At 38.2% G+C, this 12,335-nt stretch overlaps 1 protein-coding gene across 1 annotated transcript in view; it reads right to left on the reverse strand.

Moving 5' to 3' along the window:
- Mcm9 (minichromosome maintenance 9 homologous recombination repair factor) overlaps window positions 1–12,335 on the reverse strand; it is a 71,881-nt gene that overhangs the window by 20,504 nt on the left and 39,042 nt on the right. The window contains exon 8 of the mRNA XM_005363628.2: window positions 7,516–7,690. Within this exon, the coding sequence (XP_005363685.1) occupies window positions 7,516–7,690 (175 nt within the window). The remainder of the gene's footprint in view (window positions 1–7,515; window positions 7,691–12,335) is intronic.

Consider the following 12,335-nt stretch of genomic DNA (forward strand, 5'->3'; position numbering starts at 1 on the left):
TTCACCTTCTTATTTAGCTTCTCTAGGATCACAAATCATATGCTCAATGTCCTTTATTTATGGCTAGAAACCAATTATGAGTGAGTACATCCCATGTTCATCTTTTTGGGTCCCAGGGAGAAATTCTTAGGGGTTATGTCTTTTCCTGGGCCCCTTCTCAAGTCCCTCTCTGCCTCTTGAGTGCCATGAGGTTACCAGCTCGGCTCTACCATGCCTTTTGCCTGGTTGTTCTGTCCAACCACAGGCCCAGAAACAGTGGTGTCAGATGACCTGGAGAGAAATGGTTGAAGCCTCTAAACAAAGTAAGTTCTTAAATTTTCTCAGCAATTGATACCCTGCCTATATAAACTCTAATAACATATAACCTTAAGAGAATCAATTTTAAGTACAAAAAGTACTTTAAAGAAAGCCTGAATATCATTTTTCTTTATTTCTTAATGTAATGATGCTGATGTAACTGCTATGAAGTTATTCTGGAGACTCAACTGACTGCAGAAATACAGAGAATACTATAAACACCTTCACATACACCCTTAAAACAATGACGAGTCATTACGTATTCTCCCATCTAGAACAAGAACATATAAGTTAGCTGTCAATGTAGTGCCTAATAGCACATAGCATGAATTATCTATATATTTAAAGATGGTTGAGATGCTAAATTTTATGCTGTGTGTATGTAGATATAGTTAGTAATAAAATAGTATACTTCAGTAGCGATAGCTTCTATCTACTGACTTTAAGGCAGGCACTGAGCCAGAAAGTGGACATCTGCATACTTCAAGAACTTGGTGTCAGAAGAAGCTACAACAACATAGTTTAGGTTGTTCCTGCCTAAACATGGCAGGAACATGGAGGCCACAACAGACATGCTAACACGGAAAGGGAAAAGCTCAGGAGGCCTCAGTCCTGAACAAAGAACTATCAGCAACTAAGGAATGCTGAGAGCAGGAGATAAGTTCTTCTCCAGGGAATAGCACAGCAATTAGTTATATAATATCAAATAATCACCCCTGAAAACATCTACATAGAAATAGCATTGAGTAAGTAGATGGTATTTATGTATTTTAGTGTGCATGTATAATTACAATTAATGAAAAACAAGGACATGAATTTGGAAGAGGAGTATGTATGTATGGACGTGAGTGGGTTTGCAGAGAAAAAGGGAAGATGGAAATGGCATAATTATATTAATCACAAAATATTAAAAAAACAACAACAGCCTATGGTAGTGGTGCACATCCTTAATCCCAGCACTTGGGAGGCAGAGGCAGCCGGATCTCTGAGTTCTTGAGGTTAACCTGGTTGATGGAGTGAGTTCTAGGAGAGCCAGGGCTACACAGAGTAATCCTATCTTGAAAGAAACAAAATTTCACTCATGAACATTGATGCAAAAATACTAAATAAAATACTAGCAAATCGAATCCAAGAACACATCAGAACCATCATCCACCATAACCAAGTCAGCTTCATCCCACAGATGCAGGGATGGTTCAAAATATGAAAATCTGTAAACATAATTCACCATATAAACAAGCTGAAAAATAAAAACCACATGATCATCTCATTAGATGCTGAAAAAGCATTTGACAAAATACAACATCCCTTCATGATAAAGGTCTTGGAGAGAGCAGGGATACAAGGATCATACCTAAACATAATTAAGGCAATATACAAAAAGCCAACAGCCAAACATCAAACTAAATGGAGAGAAACTCCTAGCAATTCCACTGAAATCAGGAACAAGACAAGGTTGCCCACTCTCTCCATACCTATTCAATATAGTTCTTGAGGTCCTAGCTAGAGCAATAAGACATCAAAGGGAGATCAAGGGGATAAAAATTGGAAAAGAAGAAGTCAAACTCTCACTGTTTGCTGATGATATGATAGTTTACATAAGTGATTCCAAAAATTCTACCAAGGAACTTCTACAACTAATAAACACTTTCAGCAATATAGCAGGATACAAGATTAACTCAAAAAAATCAGTAGCCCTCCTGTGATAAAAGGGCTGGGGAAGAAATCAGTGAATCAACACCCTCAACAATAGCCACAAATAGCATAAAATATCTCAGAGTAACTCTAACCAAACAAGTGGAAGACTTGTATCAGAAGAACTTTAAATCTTTGAAGAAAGAAATTGAAGAAGACACCAAAAAGTGGAAAGACCTCCCATGCTATTGGGTAGGCAGAATTAATATAGTAAAAATGGCAATTTTACTGAAAGCAATCTATGGATTCAACGCAATGTCCATTAAAATCCCAGAAAAATTCTTCAAAGACCTCAAAAGAATGGTACTCAACTTCATTTGGAAAAGCAAAAAACCCAGGATAGCCAAAACAATCCTGGGCAATAAAAGAACTTCTGGAGGCATCACAATTAAACTCTACTACAGAGCTACAGTACTGAAAACAGCCTGGTACTGGCATAAAAACAGAAAGGAGGACCAATGGAACTGAAGACCTGGATATCAATCCACACATGTTTGAATAGATGATATTTGATAAAAAGCAAAAAATATCAAATGTAAAATAAAGCATATTTAACAAGTGGTGCTGGCATAACTGGATATCAACATGTAGAAGGAGGAAAATAGACTCATATCTATCACCGTGCACAAAACTCAAGTCCAAATGGATCAAAGACCTCAACATAAAGCCTGCCACACTGAAACTTATAGAAGAGAAAGTGGGAAGAACTTGAATGCATTGGCACAGGAGACCACTTCCTAAATATAACCCCAGCAGCACAGACACTGAGAGAAACAATTAATAAATGGGACCTCCTGAAACTAAAAAGCTTCTGTAAAGCAAAGGACATGGTCAACAACGACAAAACAACAGCCTACAGAATGAAAAAAGATTTTCACTAACCCAACATCAAACAGAAGTCTGATCTCCAAAATATACAAAGAACTCAAGAAATTGGAAACCAAAAGAACACATAATCCATTAAAATGGAGTACAGACCTAAACAGAGAAATCCCAACAGAGGAATCTAAAATGACTGAAAGACACTTAAGGAAATGTTCAACATCAGAGAAATGCAAATCAAAACAACCCTGAGATTCCATCTTATACCTGTAAGAATGGCCAAGATCAAAAACACTGATGACAATTTATGCTGGAGAGGTTGTGGGGAAAAGGGAACATTTCTGCATTGCTGGTGGGAATGCAAGCTGGTACAATCCCTTTGGATGTCAGTGTGGCGATTTCTCAGAAAATTAGGAAACAACCTTCCTCAAGACCCAGTAATACCACTTTTGGGTATATATCCAAAGGATGCTCAATTGTGCCACAAAAACATGTGCTCAACTATGTTCATAGCAGCTTTGTTTGTCATAGCAGAACCTGGAAACAACCTAAATGCCCCTCCATTGAAGAATGGATAGGAAAAATGTGGTACATTTACACAATGGTGTACTACACAGCAGAAAAAAATAACGACATCTTGAATTTTGCAGGAAAATGGATGGAACTAGAAAACATTATTTTGAGTGAGGTAACCCAGACACAGAAAGACAATTATCACATGTACTCACTCATAGGTGGTTTTCAAACATAAAGCAAAGAAAGCCAGCCTACAAACCACAATCCCAGAGAACTTAGACAACAGTATGGACACTAAGAGAGACTTACATAGATATAATCTACATGGGAAGTAGAAAGTATAAAAAGGCAAGATCTCCTGAGTAAATTGGGAGCATGGGGACCTTGGGGGAGGGGAGAGGCAGGGAGGGGAGTAGATTAAAATGTAGAGCTCAATAAATATCAATAAAAAAGAAAGCCCTCCCAAAAGAAAAGCATAAAAAAGAGTAAAAAACAAAACCAACCAAACAAAAAGAATGTAAAAACAACAACAACAACAACAAAAGAAGATCTTGAAAGGAAGGGTAATAGCATTCATTTACAGAGACTGAAGATCTTGGAAGGAAGGGCAGTGGCATTCATTTACAGAGACTAAAAGAAGACAGGCCTGCCCCACAAGGTCCAAAACCTATTAGGTTGCCACGGATGCCAGCTGTCTTTGAGACAGGAACTTTTACTCTCTACAATGATCATTTTGACTTTTCCATAGTATAACTTGCCTGACGATCAGAGTGCAGTGCTACACCACTAGTTAGCCATAGAGGCCAGGCAGTGGTGTCACACACCTTTAATCCTAGGACTCCAGAACAGAGGTAGACAAGAGGGCTGTGAGTTCAAGGACACCCTGGACTATGCGAGATTAAATCTGTCTAAAAGAGAAACAGAGTTTATACAAAGGTGATCCCAGCATTTAATCCCAGCAATGGGGAGGTGGAGACAGGAGTGATATGGCTGGGCAGAGAGAGGAATATAAGGAGGGAGGAGACAAGAGCTCATTGCAGTCTGAGGATTCAGTCTGAGATGCAGTCTGAAGATTCATAGAGATAGGATCGCACCTTTGGTCTGAGCATTGGTAGAGGTAAGAACTCTCTAGTGGCTGGCTGTTCTGCTTCTCTTATCTTCCAGCATTAACCCCTATATCTGACTCCAAGTTTTTATAATTAAGAACAATTAGAATTTGTGCCACATTGCATGTCAACACGTGTATCCTTCTATCCAAGAAAATAGACTTGAAAAGTTACTAAATTCAGAGAATATAGTAATTTCAGCTTTGTTATCATAATGAAATTACAATTACCTTCACTAAATCTATAAAGAAAAAGAATCCTTTTCAATATAGAGAAATCTAATGTACAAGACTGATATAATTGCATACTATGCAATGTTAGGAACTGAATCTTTAAAATAAATGCTAAAACTAAAATAGTATAAAGTCTTTATGAATCTAGGAATAGTTATATGGGACAGAATGCCAATAATATCAACACAAGAAGAGTGAATAAAACCCAATTTAGCTGTAATAAGTAGAGAACAATGATCCTTGAATTATCACTCTTTGAATGTGTAAATTACAATATTTAATTTTTTAAATGATTATTTTTTGCATATGAGTGTTTGTCTGCATGTTTGTCTTTGTACCACCTGCGTGTCTGATACCTTAGAGGCCTAATAGAAAAGGGCTTTGGATAACCCAGGAATGGAGTTACAAACAGTTATGAGCCACCACATGGGTGCTATGAATCAAAACTGGGTTATCTGGAAGAGCAACCAATGCTCTTAACCACCGAGCCACCTCTCCAATCCCTACAATACTTTTTAAATGAAATAAATATGCTAAATGGCTTTGCAAAGTAAAGATTCTTAAATAAATGTAAAAAGAACAGAAGGTAAAATACCACAATTATGTGGTGAGTGCATCCATTCAAGGAAGTATTTAACACTGGATAGAAGGTCAAGACGAAGCAGAAGCACATGGGAAATTTACTTTAAAACAAAATACAAATGTTTTGTGTAATGCTCATCATCATGTGTCCAGGGCATGACGATCTACACAGGAAGCCCCAATGAACAATTCATTAAATCAAAATGTTCAAGCTTCTGCTTAGGCAAACAGTATAATTAATGCACATTATGTATCTACTAGATGGTTTACAGAAGAAACAATGAAAAGCTGCCCAGAAGTAGCAACAACAGTTTCTTCTTCTCAGACAAGGAAATCCAATTTGAAAATTATTCTTCAAAATATTTCCTTTGGGAGACATTATTTCATTTACAATAGAGCAACCGTGGGTTAGTCTCTCAGTGTCCCAGATACCGCTACTTCCTTTAAGCTCTTCTTATGTGGTATATTCTATGTAGGTTTACTAACGAAGCCCAAAGAGAAGCTGTGAACTATGTTCACACATTGGCACCAGCTAAGAAGAGGAAGAAGAACCTCAGCAGCAATCTGACAGAGTGATTTGGGGGCAAATGCTTGAGCTCCCTTGATTTTAGGAATAAGAATTACTGTGGTATAATTTACACAACACTAACATGCCATCCCTTTAAGGTGTCTTTCTGTAGTCATTTTTCTTCCCTAACGTACAGCAAACACTGGATCTTTCCACAGTTTGCCTTTTCTAGAATTTTATGTACAGATGGGCTCATGTCCCCATAAGCTGCTATAAACCATGTTTGTACAGGTCCTTTTTTGCATATGGATAACCAAGTGTTCTTGCACATTATTTCATTTACATAAGTTTCTTTTAAAATGAGTTTTAAGTTAGTATATAAAGTCATGGGCTCCATTATTTTCAAACAAGTATCAATTACACTTTGCTCTAAATGTCTCCTTCCCTCACTGCCCTGCCATGCCCCTCTTGCTGGTCCATGATCCCTCTGAAGAGTCCTCTCTGCTCTCATGTCACACGTTTTCCATTGCCCTCCTTTCCCTCCTTCCTGCTCTGGTAAGATTTCTTTCTCCCTTTCCACATAACTGAAAACATGTGGGGTTTGACTTTGAGTCTAGCTTAGTCTGCTTAACACATGATTTACAGGTCTATTCATTTTCCTAATTCATTCTTTGTTATGGCTAAATAAACTTCCATTTTGCATATATAGCACATTTTCTTCATTCAGTCATTGTTGACTTCCACTTCCAAAGACTGTGAGTGGGGCGGCAATAAATACGGGCAATAAATACTGTATGTGACTTTTTAAAGCACATACCCAAGAAAGGTACAGCTGAGTCATATGCTTCTCCACATTTATCCTTTTCACACTTGTTTTGGTAAGTCTAGCTTCTGTGCCTTTTTTTTCTTTGTAAAATTTAAAATCAGCTTATTAACTTATATAAAGATAAACTCCTAGTTAGAATTCTGACTGGGACAGCCTGGAGCCTACAGACTGGTTGGGAGAATTTACACCCTAACAACATTGCCTGTCTCCCCGGTCTTCTACATCTTTACAGTTTTCAGGTATCATCTTAGAAGATATTTCACTAGATTTATCTCTATTATACTCCATGAATTTTTCAAAATCTAATAATCAATATGCCCTGAGTACATACACAATTTTTATGAAAAGAAGTAGAGTCCTGTGTTGAAAGAGAGGTGCCGAGTCAGTTCATGTGGTGGTTTGAACGGGACTGCTCCATGAGCCAGTTTAGTAGACTGTTTAGGAAGGGTTAGGAGGTGTGGCCTTGATCGAGGACATGTGTCACTGGGGAAGGCTCTGAGGTTTCAAAAGGCCACCTCCAGGTCCAGTCTTGCTCTCTTTCTGCCTGCTGCCTGAGGAACAGGATGTAAGCTCACAGCTACTGTGCCTGCGCCATGCCTGTCTGCCTTGCACCACACTTCCCACCACGACAGACTCTGGAAGGATAAGCAAGCCCTCAGTTAAATGCTGCATTGGTCATGGTGTCTCTAACACAGAAAAAGTATACTTAGAAAGTCTACTTCTATACTTTATTTTTAACCTTTCTTTTTCTCAATAATTCACTTTTTATTTCCGTATTCACTTCTATATTCTAATATGAAAAACCTTGTAATCAGAGAGTGATAACTGATAACCATAACCCCTGAATGTACCAAAAGATTCCCATTTTCCTTGACTTTATACTGAATAGTCTCTCTACTTCCATAGACTTTAAAGAACAGAAATGCTTACCCAGCCTTAGCGACACTTATGGTTTGCTGCTCCATTGCTTCATGGATACTAGTTCTGTCATGCTCTTTGAGGCTATTAAATTCATCAATACAGCAAAGGCCAGCATCTGCAAGCACCAAGGCCCCAGCCTCCAAATTCCATTCTCCTGAGTCTTTTACAGCTGTCACTGTGAGACCTGAGGAAACAAGGAAGCTATGTTAACTTTTATTTTCAAAAGTGTCTCTCATAACTACGAAAGGGAAAGGACAGTCAAGGCTTTCATCCGCACTCAAAACGGACAGCACCGGGATGCCAAGCCAGGTGTAGATGCCAGAAGACCTCATAAGGGCTGTGTTCTGCAAATAATCCAGTCTGGGAGCCAGTATTCTGTGGAAACTAGAAGTCTCTAAAATCTTCTCGATGTACTTGTGAGTGCCCTGACTACGCAACTCTGATCTTTAGGGGGTACCCATTGATGTCCTTATGGGTGCCCTGACTATGCAACTCTGATCTTTAGAGGGTACCCAATGGTACTCATGCTCTTAAAGAGGTGGATCAGTGACAGCAGTTGTTAACACCGATGGAAATGGTAAGCATGTTTCCAGTCGCAATACTGGGGAAGTAACAGGTCCTTCTATGCATTGCTGGATTCTGACTCATCCTTTATTGTTTCATTAGGCAATAAAGGAAAGTAGTTTAAAATGACTTTGGGGGCTGGAGAGATGGCTCAGTGGTTAAGAGCACTGCCTGCTCTTCCAAAGGTCCTGAGTTGAATTCCCGGCAACCACATGGTGGCTCACAACCATCTGTGGTGAGGTCTGGTGCCCTCTTCTGGCCTGCAGACATACAGACAGAGTATTGTGTACCTAATGAATAAATAAATAAATAAATAAATAAATAAATATTTTTAAAAAAAATAAAATGACTTTGGAACCAGCTAAACTTGATTTGAATCCTATGTCACTCTGGCTACTAGATTGCAGGCAAGTTTTCATATATATCTTAACCTCAGTTTGTTTATCTGTAAAAGAGGACAACAACAGAAAACAGTTTAGATATGTAAATGGAATACAGGGAAAGTTATTTAAAGGGAATATGACACAATTCAACCTCAAATGGATCAAAGACCTCAACATAAAAACCTAATAGAAGAGAAAATGGGGAAGAGCCATGAGCTCACTGGCACAAGACAAGACATTCTCAACAGAACAACAATAGCACAGACACTAAGAACAAAAATCAATAAATAAGACCTCAAGAAATCGAAAAGCTTCTGTAAGGCAAAGAACACTGTCATTTGGATAAAGTAATAATGTAGAGAATGGGAAAAGAATTTTTAGCAACTCCATAGCCAATAGAGGACTAATATCCAAAATATATAGAGAACTCAAGAAACTAGACAGTTAAAAATGGGATGCAGATCTAAACAGAATTCTTAAAGCTACAGAGAAACCCTGCCTCAAAACTCACCCCCAAAAGTATATATGATCATGTGCACCATAGGGTAAGTTCAACTGATCTACCTTCCTACCTACCTATCTATAGATATAGATGAATGGTTATAATTCTGTATAACCATGTGCACCACAGGGGAGTTCAATCAATTTACCCTCCTACCTGCCTATCTATATATAAATAGAGATGAACGATCATACTTCTTAGACATACACAATTCTCAGGAATTTTCTAGAATTAAAACTGAAAACAATTAAAAATTCTACCAAACAGAAGAATAAATAAATTGTAGTATACTATGGTAACATTTAAGGCAATCACTAAAAAGAAACCTTAAAAATCAGTTAAGAAGGCAGTAATGAAAAAAAATAGAAGAATGAAGGTGACATTAGGTAGAAAACAAAGAGAAAATGCCATAAATATATCCTATCTTATCAGTAATCATACTAAGTATCAACTGTTTAAATACATACCAATGAAAAGTTTGAGGTTGGTAGATCCTACATATGAGACATACTTTAGACTTAAAAGCATGAAAAAGTTAAAAGAGAAAGAACAGAAAATATTTCATTTAAGTAGTACCCTACCCGAATGAGGGTTGGAACAGTCATGTTAATACTAGACAGTATTTGAGCGCAGTCTTACAAATGTCATTTTGAGAACATCATTTACAAAGAAGAAAACAATCACACTAGAGTCCCCATTTCTTAGCATTTAGAGTAGGAACTGGGATTTATCAAAGAAAGCATACAAAGGTATTTTATGCTATGCAGAAGTAACTAAAATCCTTCCCAATCTTATGACTCTTAGGAGCACAGGAGGTCTCCTTAGGTGTTCCTTGAAATCTGAGGCAAACACTTAACACGTAAGATGCATATTTATTTTTTAAAAACATTATTAATTTGTTGAATTCCAGATATGCAAGGAAAGCAATTTCCATTTTTAGAGGCAAAGGGGAATGGGCTGTTTTTAATGCTGAGAACACTGTATAAATAATAAGTATTTAGCAGAATAAGTGCTTATATGGATGGCGCTACTTTTACACTTTGAAAATTTAATGCTAGAACAGGAAGGCAGAAGACAACAATGAGCAAAGGGAGAACTCCAACTCATCCTGTGTTTGTTTGTTTTTAAAGGACTCTGTATTTACCAGTCAGCAAGCTAATATCAAAGCATGTGTCTAAATGTATAATGCTTAAATATTGTGCTGGCCAAGGATTAATCTTATGGTGTAATAATGGTTATTATATTCTCTATCTCCTCTGCGGTACTTCAACCCTGCTTTCTTTGTGAAATTGGTTCCTAAGGACATTTCCTTCCCCTTTGGCTCCTCTCACAAAGCACCTTTAATCAGTATATACTATGTAGTCTTTTATAAAACATATAAAAGGCAGTGAAAGGAAGCCTACACTTGAAAAATTTGTCCTTTGCAGAACAAAACTGAGGTTGTTCAATGAAGTATTTGGCAATTTCAACAAATTAACAAATGATAACAAGGGCACTCATCTTCCTGTTGTTTCCAGCCTAAGGTAACAGTGGGTAAAATTTATTGTACAGAGAACCAGTGACACACTTTAGAGAAAACCTCTTAAAAATATGAAAAGGGGCACTAGCAGAAGAAGCTTCTGGTAAACCAGCTATGACAGTTGAGTGAACAACTGAGCAGTGAAGATTAGAACTGTCACAGCAGGGGTCTCACTCCTGCAATGAGAGCTTGACTGCTCCACAGTAAAGCATGCATACCTAATGGAAATGATTTCTCAAACAGTTATGGGCATACAATAATGAGAAACATCTATGCAAAAATGCCTAAAACTTCGAGGATGGCTGTTGAGGGTACTTGACAAACCTCTCTCTTGTATGCCTCTCTCCCTCTCCCAATTCGACACCATCCTGTCCACACACACACACACACACACACACACACACACACACACACACATTTTAAATCAAATGGAAGCTCTGAGCTGGTGAATGTGTTCCAAATAGTACTACTGTGTTGTAATAGGTGCGGCGGAGCTGCGTCCCCAGCACCCAGTTGCCCGCAAGGCTAGCTTTACCTGATATAATTACACGGACACTGTATTCTTTTAATCACTGCTTGGCCCATTTCTATCTAGCCTTTTCTTGGCTAACTCTCGCACCTGGACTAACCCATTTCCAATCATGTGTGTTGCACCCCAAGGTGCGCTTACCGGGAAGATTCTAGCCTACGTCCATCCTGGGTCGGAGCTTCATCGCGTGTGTCTCAGAAAGCAGAGCTCTCACGTCCGCACTGGAGAGGGGAGCATGGTGTCTCTCTGAGGTGTCTGCCCCCGAGAGGAGAGCTGTCGAGTCTGAGCTCACTTCCTCTTCCTCCCAGCATTCTGTTCTGTTTACTCCTCCCACCTATGTTTTAACCTATCAGGGCAAGCAGCTTCTTTATTTAATTAACCAATGACCTTCCTCCATCACTACTGCTCAAACCTCAATTCTTAAGAGATATCTTAAGAGATATATCTCACCAGAAAGAATAAACATAAGTTGGCTTCATCCAGATATTGCAGGGATGGTTCAACAGGAGTACATAGATAAATGCAATCTACCACATAAAGAGACAAACCACATGATCATTAGAAACAAAAAAGGCCTTTGACAAAATCCAGTATCCTTTCATGATAAAAGTGCTGGAGAAACTAGAGATACAAGGGACATTCCTCAATATAATAAAGATGATTTACAGAAAGCCCATAGCCAACGTTATCCTAAACAAAGAGAAATTCAAAGTATTTCTGCTAAAATCAGGAAGAACAAGGATGCCCACTCTTTCCACACTTGTTCAATATAGTCAGTACTTGAAGTCTTAACTGGTGCAGTAAGATCCCTGAAGAAGGTCAAAGGGATTCAAACAGGAAAGAAAGAAGGCAAAGCACCCTTGTGTACAGGTGATATGATTGTATACATAAATGACCCTAAAAACCCCACAAGGAAGCTTTTATAGCTGACAAATACCTTCAGCAAAGTAGCAAGACACAGTAGTTTTCTTATATATGAATGACAAATCGACTGAGGGAGAAATCAAGACAAAGAAAATCTTGTGATAACTCTAACTCTAAAGGCTGGTATGATAAAAAAAAACAACAAAAAAAAACCCCCAAAACTTCAAGACACTGAAAAAAGAAATTGAAGAAGACATCAGAAGAAGGAACAATCTCCCTACAGACTTAATGCAATCCTCATGAAAGCTTCAACACATTCTTCATAGAAACTGAAAACACAATACTCAACTTAATATGAAAACATAAAAAAACAAAGGTAACTAAAACAATCATGAATAAGAACTGCTGGGGGGGGCAGGCGATGGTGGCGCACGCCTTTAATCCCAGCACTCGGGAGGCAGAGGCAGG

Source organism: Microtus ochrogaster, linkage group LG9 (genome assembly GCF_000317375.1).
Source record: "Microtus ochrogaster isolate Prairie Vole_2 linkage group LG9, MicOch1.0, whole genome shotgun sequence".
Taxonomy (NCBI): Eukaryota; Metazoa; Chordata; class Mammalia; order Rodentia; family Cricetidae; genus Microtus; species Microtus ochrogaster.